Genomic DNA, 14,450 nt, shown 5'->3' with positions numbered 1-14,450 from the left:
AAAACAAATAGTACTGCAAAAATGAATGATTAAGTTATGTTCATGGACCATTTAGCAATCTGATGGCGGAGAGCAATAGCTGTTTTTTTAATATTTATTTATCTTATTGAAATACAGCGCACAAAAGGCCCATCCAGTCCTTCGATCCGTGCTGCTCAACAATCCCCCAGTTTAACCCAGCCTAATCACGGGATAATTTACAATGACCAATTAATCTACCAACTGGAGGCCTTTTTACTGTGGGAGGAAACTGGGCCGCAGGACCACAGGGAGAATGTACAAACTCCCTACTGGCAGCAGCGAGAATTGCACCTGGGTCACATGTACTGCAATGCGCTGTGCTAACCATTATGCTACTGTGAACATTGAGTGTGTGTCTTCAGGTTACTGGTCCTCCTCACTATGGGAGCCAAGAGAAGAGGGCATGTCCCATATGGTGAGGGTTTTTAGTGATGCATGCCACCTTCCTGAGGCACCACCTCGTTAACTTAAGACCATAAAACATGTCCTTGATGGTGGGGGGGATTGTGCCAGTGATGGAGTTGGCTAAGTCTGCAATGCTGTGCATCCCTTTTCTATTCTATGCATCGGAGCCTGTATACAGGCAGCAATGCAACCAATCAGAATGCTCTTCACCATACATCAGTAGAAATGTGGTATGTTTCTCTGGTCAAGTGCCAAATCTCCTCAAGCTCCTAACAAAGTCAAACTGCAGACGTACCTTCTTCATGATTGCACTGATGTGTTGGGCTTAGGATAGATCCAATGAGACGTTGATGCCAAGGAGCTTGAAGCTGCTCATTTGATTAACCAATTCTTAAGCATTGTGTGTGTGCCTTAATGAATAATTTGTTATATTTTCTGTTATTTAAGTGTGGCCAGTCTTGGTGAGACAAGTCAATTCATCTGTTCAGACTTAAAAATCATATACATTATACCGTACAAGGCATTACAGAGAGGCAAAAGTTGAAGAAATTCTTCCTGGTGTTTGTGCACCTACTGTGACTCAGTGGCTTGTTGATCACAGCTGACATTCACGGTTTAGAGTCAGGTGCAATAAATGGTGCCTTCTTAGCCAAAAACTGGCTGTGTTGCTGCCAAACACCTTTTGCAGTTGGCATAAGGAAGAACAAAAATGGAGAATTTGAAAACAAGATGACAGATTTATATTTGAATCTTCTTCCGGGTATATTTTGGTTTGAAAGAGATTCAAGCACAGCAGACATTTCCTTGAAGGTAATATATCTGAAAAGATAATAAAGTTGTAAATGAAAATAAGTGTGGAGCAACTGGAATTGTTGTGCAGTACTGTGCAACCGTCCTAGGCACCTGGATTATATATAATTTTATGTATTGCACTGTACTGCTGCCGCAAGAAAAACAAATTTTGTGACGTATGTTTGTGATGTTAAACCCGATTCTGGCATGGATCTCTATTGTGAGCTGAGAGTGGCAAAGGGACAGGGAGAGAGGAAACATCATTGAGAAAAGGTGAAGGGAGAGGGGAGGGACAGGAAGCGCCAGAGATGCACCCTGTAATGATCAATAAACCAATTATTTAGAATCAAGTTACCTTGCCTGGTGTCTCAGGGCAGAGTGAGCCACCTCCCTTCCCCCCCACCCTCACTCCTGGCACCTGTCCCACAGCGCTTCTCCCTCTCCATTCCAAGCATCCTTTGTTCCTGCTAGAGTTACAAACCCGTTCTCTGCTCTACATTGTCAAACGTAGCACTGTGCAAAAGTCTTAGGCACAATAGCACATTCTGTTATTAGTTAAGACTCGGGCTGGGTTGTGTAAATAAATAAATTGATATTTAATTGCTGACTTGCTCTTAACTGAGCTGAGATAATAGACCAAATAAGAGAAGATAATAGAATATTAAAAATAGTCTAATTTGAAGATAATAGAGCTACAAAAATAATAAAGTTGTAAATAAATAGAAGTGTGGAATAATGAGACATTTATCAAGAGTGCTGAGTATGTGGGGCACTTAGCCCATCAATGCCCCCCCTCCCCGTCTGTCCAACAATCTCTTTGACTGCCTACAATCAGGCAGGGGGTACTGTAGCATTAGGACAAAGACTGTTAGGATAGGAAGCAGCATCTTTTCCCAGGCAGTGAATCTGTTGAACTCCCTGTCACCACCTAGTTCTTACAGCATATGAAGTGCCAGTAGTGTTATGCACTTTACTACTTAATTTGTGTCATAAATGCACCTATTGATTTGTGGTAATATTGATGTGTTATGTGTGTGAGTTATATGTACTGTGTTGTGCAGCTGGGTCTGGAGGAGCATTGTTTCATTTGATGATATACGTGTATACGGTTGAATGACAATGAACTTAAACTTGAATGTGAAGTTATATTTAATACACTCTAGCAGAAAGTGGATAGAACCAAATTAATTAACAATTCACCTATGCTATCTACAAATATAACAAAATGAAACCGGGTGTTTAAAGGGATTAGAAGAAACACTGACTGCTGTAAATATTCAGCAGACCAGGCAGCATCACAGAGAAAGAAGAAGAGTTTCAAGTGAACATGAACTGTTAACTTATTCTCTTTGTAGATGCTGCCTGGCCTGCTAAGTATTTAAAGAACTCTTTTATTTCTGGTTTGCAGTACCCCTTGTTTTTGTGGGTTTTTTTACAGTGACTTCCCCAGGCTTTTTACACTCAGTGGCCACTTTATTAGGTACACCTATACACCTGCTCGTTTACGCTAATGTCTAATCAGCCAAGTATGTAACATAAAAGCATGCAAACACAGTGAAGAACTTCAGTTGTTATTTAGACCAAACATCAGAATGGTGAAGAAAACATATCTAAATGACTGTACAACAATTATTGGTGCCAGATGAGGTGATTGGAGTATCTGAAATTGCTGATCTCCTGGGATTTTCATGTACAGGAGTCTTCAGATCAGGGGCTCCCAAAGCTGGAGTCTACTGACCCCTTGCCTAATGGTATTGGGCCATGGCATAACAAGGTTGAGCACCCCTGTGTTAGGGTTTACATAGGACAGTACAGCCCAGTCTTTGGCCCATAATGTTGTGCCAAACCAAATAAATTAGTAATCAAAAGTAAACTAATCCCTTCTGCCTACACAATGTCCATATCCTTCCATTTTCCTCACATTTGTGTGCCTAACTAAACAGCTCCTAAAAATCCCTTATGTACATGCTCCTACCATTACCACAGACTGCGCAGGCCAGGCAGTCACCACTAAAAATCCCTTATGTACGTGCTCCTACCATTACCACAGACTGCGCAGGCCAGGCAGTCACCACTCTGGTTTTTTTTAAAAAACAACTTGCCTTTTGCACCTCTTTTAAAATTGCTCCATCTCATCTTAAGTGCATGCCCTCTGGTACTAGACATTTCATCTCCGGGAAAAATATACTCTGTGTCTACTCTATCTATGCCTCTCGTAATCTTAAACATCTCTATTAGATCTCCCCTCAGCCTCTGGTGCTCCAGAGAAAACAACCCAAGTTTGTCCAACCTTCTGTTATAGCACATGCTTTCAAATCCAGGTGGCATCCTGGTAAACCTCTTCTGCACCTTCTCCAAAGCATTGACATCCTTTCTATAATGGAGTCAACCAGAACTGTTTGCAATGCTCCAAGGACAGCTTAACTAGAGGTTTATAAAACTGCAACATAACTTAATGACTTTTGAACTCAATGCCTTGATTAATAATGACAAGCATGCCATAAGGCTTCTTAATTATTTGAATAACTATGTTTACATTCACCACAGAAACACAGTACATTAAAGCTGAATCAGTTTTTGTCTTTGTAGATCACAGTATTGTGTAACATGATTTTTTAAAAAAAACAGCTGTTTTTGATCAAAACAACAATGTTCATGCCATGTTTGGATTTGTGCAAATCTGGGTCAGAGTTACACACACAAAATGCTAGGGGAACTCGGAATTTCAGGAAGCAACTATGGAGGGAAATGAACAACCGATGTTTCAAGGTCAAAGGCCCTTCATCAGGACTGGAAAGGGAGAAGGCAGAATCTGGAATAGAAAGGTTGAGGAGGGGTCAGAGCAGGAGCTGGTGGGTGGTCAGTGGAACTGAGTGAGAGGTGTCAAGGAAATGATGTGAGAAACCAGGAGGTGGATGAGGTATAGGGGTTGATTAAGAAGGAGTTTGACAGGAAAGGACAGTACACCATGAAATGAAGGAAAAGAGGTGGCAAACCAGAGTGAGGAAGGAGTAAGTGATGAGAAGGTTGTGAGGAGAGGAAAGAGGAGTAAATTTGCAAGAGGGATGAGGAAAAATAAAGAAGTGGGTGTGACAGAAGGGACTGGTGAATTAGAATCAGATTTATTAACATTGTGATCTGTCATGAAATTTGTTGTTGTTTTGCAGTAGCGGTAAAGTGCAATATGTGAAAAAATACCATAAATTACAAGAAGAATGTTTAACAATAAACCAACAGTTCAGAAAGTGAGCAAAATAGTAAGGGACCATTCAAAATCTGATGGCAGACAAGAAGAAGCTGATCAAATTGATGCCATCGGGTTGAGACTACCAGGGTGGAATATGAGCTGTTGTTCCTCCGACCTGTGTTTGGCCTCATCATGATGGTAGAAGAGGAAGTGGACAGACATGGCAGTGTGGGAATCGAATTAGAGTGGCTGGCCACCAGGCGATCCTGATCATTCCAGTAGATGTTGGGTCTTAACAATGTCGGAGGCCCAACCGAGAGCACGGGGATAAAATAAAGGATCCTGATGGATTCATAAGTGAAGAACTGGAAGGGCTATTTAGGGCCCTGAATGGCTTTTAGGTGGGAGTTGTAGGGTAGGTGCATAACTTTACATGGTTGCACGGGTAAGAGCCTGGAGAGTAATATGGGGGGATTCCAGCATCTGAGGTGCAGATTTCCAGTATTTCCATTCTCTCCGTCAAAGTTATTGGTTTATTGAACAACCAATTATTTTTAGTTTTTTTTTGTTACCCATCATTTTTTCTTCAATGGTGTGAAAAATGAATAGCTGTGGTAATTAGCTGTTGAAGAATAATCCATACTGTTACTGAAAGAATGACACACAGGTCACTGATAGTGATTTGATTATTGGCAATAAGTTTAGGAGGCTCTTTCTCGAGGAATGATCATTGAGGCATCCATATTCACAGGTTAAACAAGGTGTAGCTCAGTCTGATGGTGTTCTTATGCAGTTTTTGATCACATTTGGTGCTTTGCCCTTCTCCCATCCCTTCAGTATCTTACACCATGGTTTACAGTGTGAGGCTGTCCCCATTTAAATAACTTTCACTGTTCATTTTCTTTTTGAGACATCAATAAAACTGAAAGAGCTTGGAGAAAGTTTACAAGGATATTGCCAGGACTTGAGAATCTGAATTTCAGGGGAACATTGAATAGGTTAGGACTTTATTCCCTGGAGTATAGGAGAATGAAGGGGGATTTGGTAGAGATTTATAAGAGGTTGAGATGGGGCAAATGCAAGCAGTCTTTTCCGCTGAAGCTGGGTGAGACTACAACTAGAGAGGTTGTGTTAGTAAGGAAACTTCTTTACTCCGAGGATGCTGAGGGTGTGGAATGAACTGCCAGAGAAAGTGGTGGATGTGGGTTTGATTTCAACACTTAAAAGCAGCTTGGATAAGTATATGAACACAAAGTACACTGCAGAAGCTGTGGTCAAATCAACATGTACAACATGCTGGAGGAACTCAGCAGGTCGGGCAGCATCCGTGGAAACGAATAGTCAATGTTTCAGGCCGAGACCCTTTGTCAAGACTGGGGTCTCGGCCCGAAACATTGACTGTTCGTTTCCACGGATGCTGCCTGACCTACTGAGATCCTCCAGTGTGTTGTACGTGTGGATAAGTATATGGATGGGAAGGGTATGGAGGACTATGGTCCAGGTGCAGGCCAATGGAACTAGGCAGAATAATATGTACATTGTCATGGACTAGGTGGGCTGAAGAAATTGTTTCTGAGCTGAGGTGCTCTATGACTCTCTTGCATTGTCCTCCACTGATAAAAGAGGACATACGAATAGCACATCTTGCGGCAAGCAGCTCCCTGGGGTCACATGGTTGTACTTCAGCATATTGTGCTTCCTTCCACATACCAAAAATGTGCAGGTTTGTCAGGTTAATTTTCTGTTCTCTATGCACCCCACCCCCCCATGTGTAGGCAAGGAGTAGAAACTGGGGAAAGCTAAGGAGCAGAAATACTGGTGGCTCCAGGCTTGTATTTACTGGAGGCTAGAAGAATAAGGAGGGATCTCATTGAAAGCTGTCGAATATTTCAAGGCCGAGATAGAGTGGGTGTTGGATAAGATGTTTCCGGAAGTCTCAGTGTAGAACACCCTTTAGAACTGAGTTGAGGAGGAATTTCTTTAGCCAGTGGCTGATTAATCTGTAGAGTTCATTGAGAAGTTTGGAAGCCATTACTGGGCATATTTAAAGTGGGTGCTAGGTTCTTAATTAGTAATTGCAACAAAGATTGTACAGAGAAAGCTGGCAAAAGGATTGGGAAGGAAAAAAAAAATCAGCCATGATGGAATAGCAGAGAAGACTTGAATGTCTTAATTCTACCCCTATGTCCTATGACAGGATAAAACATATTTCTTGGAGAATTTATGTGAATGGTGTCTTCACATTTCTGGGCTATAAGGCTCTTTACTGACAGGCAGGGAGTTCCATAAGACCCATCTCCTTGCAACTCCCATCCACAAAACTACAAAGGAATGGAAGTAAATTTCCTATACAAGATCATGTGCATGCGTCAAGAATTTGCAAGGGGTGAGGTTCTCTTGACTGTGTTGTCGAATCCTTGCAGGTTGAGTTGTAGATCAATACTGCATGGATACAACTCCTTTAGACAAATGAGTCTGCATCTGAGCCATATCCTTCTGAGCTCTGCCCCTGTCCAAGTGCTTCTTAAAAGGTATTGTTGCACCAGCCTCAACCACTTCTTCTGGAAGCTTGCTCTACAAACTTGCCATCCTCTGAGGAAGTTGTATCTCGGATCTCTTTTCAATCTTTCCCCACTTGCCCTAAATGTACGCTCCTTAGTTTTGAATTCCACTCATTCCTGATGTGCCGTGTCATATGATGTGGGTGATTATGGTCTTTCCATGGTCATCAATGTTCTTGGCAAAATTTTCTACACAAGTGGTTCACCATCGACTTCTCTGGGCAGTGTCTTTACAAGACAGATGACCCCAGCCATTATCAATACTCCTCAGAGTTTGTCTGCCTGGCATCGGTGGTCGCACTGGGACTTGTGATATGTACCAGATGCTCATACGACCAAGCACCACCTGCTCCCATAGTTTCACAAGACCCTGATCAGTGTGTGGGGGGAGGGAGTTAAGCAGGTGCTACACCTTGTCCAAGGGTGACCTGCAGGATATACCAGAGAAAAGGAGTGCCTTACACCTCCTTTAGTAGAGTCATACCTCCAGCCCGCCACCCAAGAAATCAACTATCCAATTTATAGAGCTCTATAAGGTCATCCATCACTTTCTTACGTCCACAGGAATAAAACCTAGTATGGATAATTTCTCCCTTTAACTACAGCTGTCAAGCCCTGCCAATGTTCTTGTAAAGTCTTTCAATATTTTTTTCAGTTTAACCATGTTTTTCCTCTAACAAACTGAACAAAACTGTGCACAGTTCTCAAAATGCATCCTCACCAATGACTTGTACAAATGTAACACGATGTTGCAACTCCTGTCCATTGATAGGAATATTGTCTAATTACCTGACTGATGAAGACCAGCATATTAAATGCTATTTTCGTCAGTCTGTCTACCTGCCCTGCTGCTATCAACAAGTTATCCTCTTGTTCTCCTAGGTCCCTCTGCTCTGTTAGACACCCCGCCATTCATAGTATAAGGCCCTACACGCTTTGACATGCCAAAATGCATTACCTCACACTCTTTCCACACTACTGCCTTGTTACGCCGCTGGTATTCAGGGCAGCAATGAAGGTCCTCAAACTCTGGTGACGTTCAGAGCTTCATTCATCGTGTCCGTGGCTTCCTCTCAGTTTTCACTACAGCTGGAGACTCAGAAGTACCATCTTACTCAGATGTAGAAGGTTCTTCGTTGCCATTTTTGTAACAGTTTTGTTTTACCAGTCAGGTCTGTTGGCCCTGAGCTGAACACCCAGACGTGGACCACTCCTCGACTTTTTGACCTGTTTGGCATGCGTGACCCTGCCAAACGCCAAAGCATAAAGCCCTGACTCCAGCCAACATAGCTCTCCGGGTCATTGAGGCACACAAGCCTCCAAACCACGACAAGGTTGTGGTCCTCTTGAAGGACCTCACACTTAATTGTGTTGAAATCTATTTGTCACTCCACACTCCACTTCCCAAACTGATCAAGATCGCCATAATTTTCTTTATTGCCAGCATTGCCTGCTAATTTTGTGCCATCGGCATTGTTACTGATCAAGTCTTGTTCATTTGCACTCAAAACATTTATATAGATAAAAAATAACACAGATGAGAATAATGTTAATAGTATATTTATAGACATTTTAATTAATATACAAGCAAAAGAAACCACTATATATTTATGAGGCAAAACTATTATGAAGCAGATGGTTCCATTATCTGACCTGAGTGGAAACTGTAATTCGGTTTAATATCAACAGCACCAAAGTGGATTCAGCAAAAGTTCAAACCAATTATTTTCATCAATTCAAGGAGCTCCATCACACTCCTCAGTTCAAGTTGTTGCTCCAGTTACCGGCATCTATTGTGGATTATAAATACAGTACCCAGTTATCTCATTATCCCTATGAAACAGCGTATCTTAAAATACAATCAAAAGTTTGTGAATCGAAGATGGATGTCACCTGTTGAATTGATGGGATATTATTGAATTTGAGTATTTTATCACGCATTGTATTTATTGCATTAGAGCTGTAATAAAGATTGGTTTTAAAACTTTTAGAATTTAGCATGAAAATGATGCACTTCTTTGGAACCAAAGGAAGGATGGTGGTGTCAAGATCATTGATTGATTAATGTCATTTGCATTACAAAAGTGTAAAGGGGAACAAATAATTGTTAATCATAACACGAGAAAGTCTGCAGATGGTGAAAATTCAAAGTAACACACACACACACACACACACACACACACACACAGTGCTGGAGGAACTCAACAGGGCAGGCAGCATCCTTGGAAAAGAATAAACAGTTGATGTTCTTCAGGCTCTGAGATCGAAACGCCGACTGTTTATTCATTTCCATAGATGCTGCCTCACCTGCTGAGTTCCTCCAGCATTTTGTGTGTGTTGCTCTGAAATAATTGTCCCTCCAGCACAAAAAAAACCCAACAAGATAAAGTACGCAATAATAAAAAAATACACGTTTAGTATTAATATATAAGGCAGTTTATATGGATTGATTGTATGTCCATTATGTAACACTAGGTACAGGAGGGTCTGTATACAAGGTGACCCTGACAGGAAGTGATAAGGTAGGGGTAGGGGGGAGGTGTGGAGGGGTGGGTTAGTGGGTGGAGGTGCCAATCAGCCTTGCTGCTTGTAAAAAGCAGCTGTTTTTGCATCGGGTAATCCTTCATGGATGCTATGTTACCTATTTGCTGATGGGAGAGAAACAAACAGTCCATGAGCAGGGTGGGTGGGGTCTTTCATTATGTTCCTAGCTTTTCATTGATAATTAAGGGTAATCTTATTGCTCGGAGAAGGTTCAGATGCAACTGTGCTTTAAAGTTAATCTAGAAACAATCAGACTTTGTTGCGATCCTAATGAAGATAATGTCAGTAGACTGATCATGAATATATGTTCAAACTAACATTATTTGCCCAACCCATTCCCCAGGTAAAGGACCAGAGACACTTTATGCTGGACAGAAGCTAAATGATAATGACTGGCATGCAGTCAGAGTGGTTCGTCGAGGTAAACATTTAAAGTTGATGGTCGATGAAGTCACTGCAGAAGGTATGGTCATCTGAGTTGTTTAATTCATCTAATATACGATTGATTCTGCAAGATTAAATTAATGTACTTTAAGGAGTGGGTTTAAATAACTTAAACACCATGTGTAATGAAAATATTTTATTTGTTCCATATTCTTTTCTGATTCAGCAAGAGGCATTTGTGCACGTGTTTGCAAACAAAGGGGTTACTGAACAAGCTTTAAACCGATGAAATTATTTTATGGAATGCAGAAAAAAAGACAAATGGTTAATGAAGTAGCAATACAGAAAATGTTCTTGTACTTATCATCCATTAAATGAGCTGATCTGCAGAATGCTGGAGGGAACAACAGATCCAACCAACTTCCACATGGCATTCTCCCTTTCCGTCTCTCTATCTCCTCCATCTCAAGCCCCCTCATAATTCTGTATAATTCTGTCAAATCTCTCCTCATTTTCCTACCCTCAAGGAAATAAAGTCCTAATCTATTCAACCTTTCCCCATAAGATCAGATCCTCAAATCTCGGCAACGTCCTTGTAACATTTCTCTGCACTCTTTCAATCTTACTGATATCTTTCCTGTAGGGAGGTGATCAGAAGTTTGGCCTCCATATTTGGCCTCACCAACATCTTATGCAGGGTGAACATAACACCCTCTAACTTCTCTGAATTAACTCAACTCATCCACCCACTTTGACAACTGATCAGTGTCCTGATTTAACCTCAGAGAGGTTATCCATCATATCATCAGCATCCAACCTATCAATTTTGTTTACATGCCCAATGGTGATATCAAAACCTAGTCTAAGTTGCGTGTGCACAAAAGCCAATATTATTAAACTCCACTCTGAGTATAAAGGGTGAAGTCTGTTATTGCATTCTGTATGCCAGTTATACACTGGAAGTTCACACGTGAGATTGGTGCAGAACAGTTCCAAGATGACATTTAATATCTTATAGCACGGAACATGCCATTCAACCTACAAAGTTGTGCTGACCATTTTAACCTCTCCAAGGTCACCTAGCCATCCCCTCCCATGTCGTCATCATCATCATTCCCACTGCTGCCTGTAAGGGGTTTGTATGTTCTCCCTGTGACTGCATGGGTTTCCTCCCACAGTCCAAAGATGTACCAGTTTGTAGGTTAATCTGTTATTGTAAATTGTCCTGTGATTAGACTGGGATTAAATTGGGGGAATTCCTGAGCAGCACAGCTTCAAGGGCCGGAAGGGCCTACTCTGTACTGTATCTCAATAAATAAATACATTTCGTGCCACGTCGTGTGACGTGGGTCAACATGATCTTTATGACTAGGATTGTAATTGGCAAATTTTTCTAAAGAACTGGTGTTCCATTGCTTTCTTTCCATGTAGCCCTCCATTTTTCTATCATATCAACCTCTCTTTCTTAAATGCCCCTAATATACCTGCCCCTGAGAGGTCATTCCACACACCTGCCACTCTCTGTGTGTAAAACAAAATCCTGGCTATGAGATCCACCCTACATTTTCCTCCAATCAGTTTAAAATTATGACTTCTTGCAAGAAGTAGCCATTTTCACCAGGGAGAAATAATATTTGGCTGTTCACTCTACCTATGCCTCATTATTATATATACATCTATTAAGTGACCTCTCATCCTCCTTTGCTCCAAAGAAAAAAGCCCTGGCTCACTTAAACTATCATCATAAGGCAGGAGTTCCCAGGCATGGATCCCTTGGTTAATAGGGGTTTGCAGAGTTTATGCAGGGTTTGATATTAGGCTTGACCAGGTGTGAGAAACTGAAACCATTAGATTGGTCACCTGTCAGATATTCTACCGAATCTTCAGCACCCTTGATTTAATAAGTTGATTTATTTAGTGATACAGCACAGAATAGCCCTTTTTGGCTCTTCAGGCCACACCACACCACACCAGCAACTCCCGTCAAACCCCATTAGCCCTAACCTAATCACGGGGCAGTGTGCAATGACCAATTAACCTAGTACATCTTTGGACTGTAGGAGGAAACTGAAGGACCCGAAGAAAACCCACACATTCCACAGGGAGGATGAACAGACTCCTTACAGACGGTGCTGGAATTGAACTCCGAGCTGCGGAATGCCTCGAGCTTTAATAGCATTGTGCTAACCACTACACTATCATGGTGTCATTTAATAAATTGATTGGCAAAAATGGGTTTTCCTGTGCTTCTCTAGAATTAATGATTATTACCTACCTATTTATGTTACATGCCCATATTATCTGCCTATACTTCCCCTTCGTCATTCCCATTGAAGATTATCAATAACTTGGGAAATTTACCGAATCCAACCTTGCAAAGGGTACTTGTGTGACAGGTTTACACATGAACATCGGGGAGTTCTGAATGAATGATTAGGAGGAGGACATCAGGCATTGCATTTGACGATACGAGTGAAAAGTTACCCGAGCTGGTGATGCCATTTTGTCCAGAAGCAGACTGGATGATGTGTAACATGGAAGTAAATGAAATAAAGACAAATGGGTATTTCAGGCCAGTTCATCTCCCTTCCACACCTCAAGAAATTTAAGCCAACCTTATCATCACAGCTTTGCATTCTGTAGACAGAAGGAATTCACAAGGAGCCCTTCAGAACATGCCTTCTCTTGACATCAGCTTTTCCAGGAATACATTCTCTCCAATCCAAAGATTTCACTATTCCTCTACTATTTCTTATTTGCATTCCTCTTCTCCCCATCCCAACGTCTCTACCCACGTGTGCTGTGTATACGTTGTCTGAGATAAGACTTTTACTGTGTCAGGCTTCAGCACCTATGTTCTATGTAATTCCAGTGGCACAATGGCAAGCTTCTGCTCTGGAGTTTTATGAAGCTATTGCTAGGGTAGTAACCAGGCATAAGTTCTCTATAGTTCACTTTAGCCGACAGTTTGTGACTCAGTTTCCTATAGACTTTGCCTGGTACCGACATTGTTGGGTCCTGCTTTATCTCACTACAACCCGCTCATCCCCCAGTCTCTCTGCTGTGTAACGGAACCAGGAATTCACTAGACCCTACAATAAATCACTGTAATCTGCCACTACATATTCCGTGCTCTCTCAAGCACTTGTCCAACTATCTGCTAAAATGCTTCAACAATATCTTGAGCTACCAAGTTCTACATTCTTGTCTCTTCGGGGATGCTGAGCGTATGGTGCAAAAGATACTTCAGCTGCCCATCAGCAGCAGAGTCCTGAGTTCAGTCCTTCCTCCTGGTGCTGCCCCTGGGGAGAATGCACACTTGCTCTTTGACTACATGAGTGACTGCTTTCAAACTCTCACTTTAGAATTGACGCAGAATTTGGTCATTTCTGTTCTGAAGGGAAGTTCTTATATTTTGACACCATTCCCACTGGTCCTGGACTCTCCCACTATTGAAAACATCCTCTCCGCACATCCACACTATCTAGGCCTTTCAAGATCAGATAGATTTCAATGATATCCCCCTCATTCTAAACAACATTAAGTCCAGGCTGAGGATTGTTCAATTATTACAAAATAATGCATTCAAATAAATAATGTGAAACTTAGTTATGTCTTCAAAGGTGCAGATGCATGGTAGGAGAAAGAGGAGGGGAGTTGATAGACATTTGAGTGGGAGTAGGTTGTGAGGGGGAAATGGGGGAACAATAGGATTGGGGGGATTGCTCCAATAGTCATCATAGACTTGATGGGCCTAATTTACTCCTGTGTCATTAAGAAATATGGAAGCACTCTACCTTTAGCATGCGTGTGGTATACTTAGGTACGGGGAAGGAGGAATCGTGAAGCAGTATGGTGCCGGACAGGTCCGTCAGCCCACAATATTGTGCAGTAGTAATTCACTAGCAATGAAAAATTGACTAAACCAGTCCCTTTTGTCTACACCATTGTATATCCCCACTAATGATAGGGATCTTATTGAAACACATCAACAGCTATAAAGGCCTAGATCGCGTATGGAGAGGATGTTTCCTATAGTGGGGGAGTCTAGAACTGGAAGGCACAGCTTCAGAATAGAGGGATTTCTATGTAGAACGGAGATAAGGAGGAATTCCTTTAGCCAGAGGGTGGTGAATCTGTGGAATTCATTGTCATGGACGGTTGTGGAGGCCAAGTCAATGTATATACTTAAAATGGTGGTTGATAGCTTCTTGACTAGTCAGGGCATCAAAGGTTATGAGAAAGCAGAAAAATGGGATTGAGGCAGATAATAAATCAGCTGTGATGGAATGGTGGAGCAGGCCCGATGGACTGAATGGCCTAATTACGCTCCTATATCTTAAGGCCTACACATTTTATGTGCCTATTGAATGCCTCTATCATATCTGCCTCCACCACCACTCTTGGCAGCACATTCCAGGCACCCTCCACTCTGTGTATAAGAGCACTTGCCCACATATCTCCTTTGAACTTGCCCTCTCTCAACTCAACTGCATGCCCTCTAATATTGGAGTCAGAGCTCCAAAACAAATATATACCAGCTCTCTGCTCTACCT

The 14,450-nt window shown here is 41.8% G+C and overlaps 1 protein-coding gene across 1 annotated transcript in view; it reads left to right on the top strand.

The window, feature by feature from the left end:
• LOC132404104 (neurexin-3-like) overlaps positions 1–14,450 on the top strand; it is a 2,171,528-nt gene that overhangs the window by 876,804 nt on the left and 1,280,274 nt on the right. The window contains exon 11 of the mRNA XM_059988144.1: positions 9,854–9,973. Within this exon, the coding sequence (XP_059844127.1) occupies positions 9,854–9,973 (120 nt within the window). The remainder of the gene's footprint in view (positions 1–9,853; positions 9,974–14,450) is intronic.

Source organism: Hypanus sabinus, chromosome 2, assembly GCF_030144855.1.
Source record: "Hypanus sabinus isolate sHypSab1 chromosome 2, sHypSab1.hap1, whole genome shotgun sequence".
Classification (NCBI taxonomy): Eukaryota; Metazoa; Chordata; class Chondrichthyes; order Myliobatiformes; family Dasyatidae; genus Hypanus; species Hypanus sabinus.
Note: the sequence above shows the minus strand (reverse complement) of the source record. Positions and strands in the feature narration are given on the sequence as shown.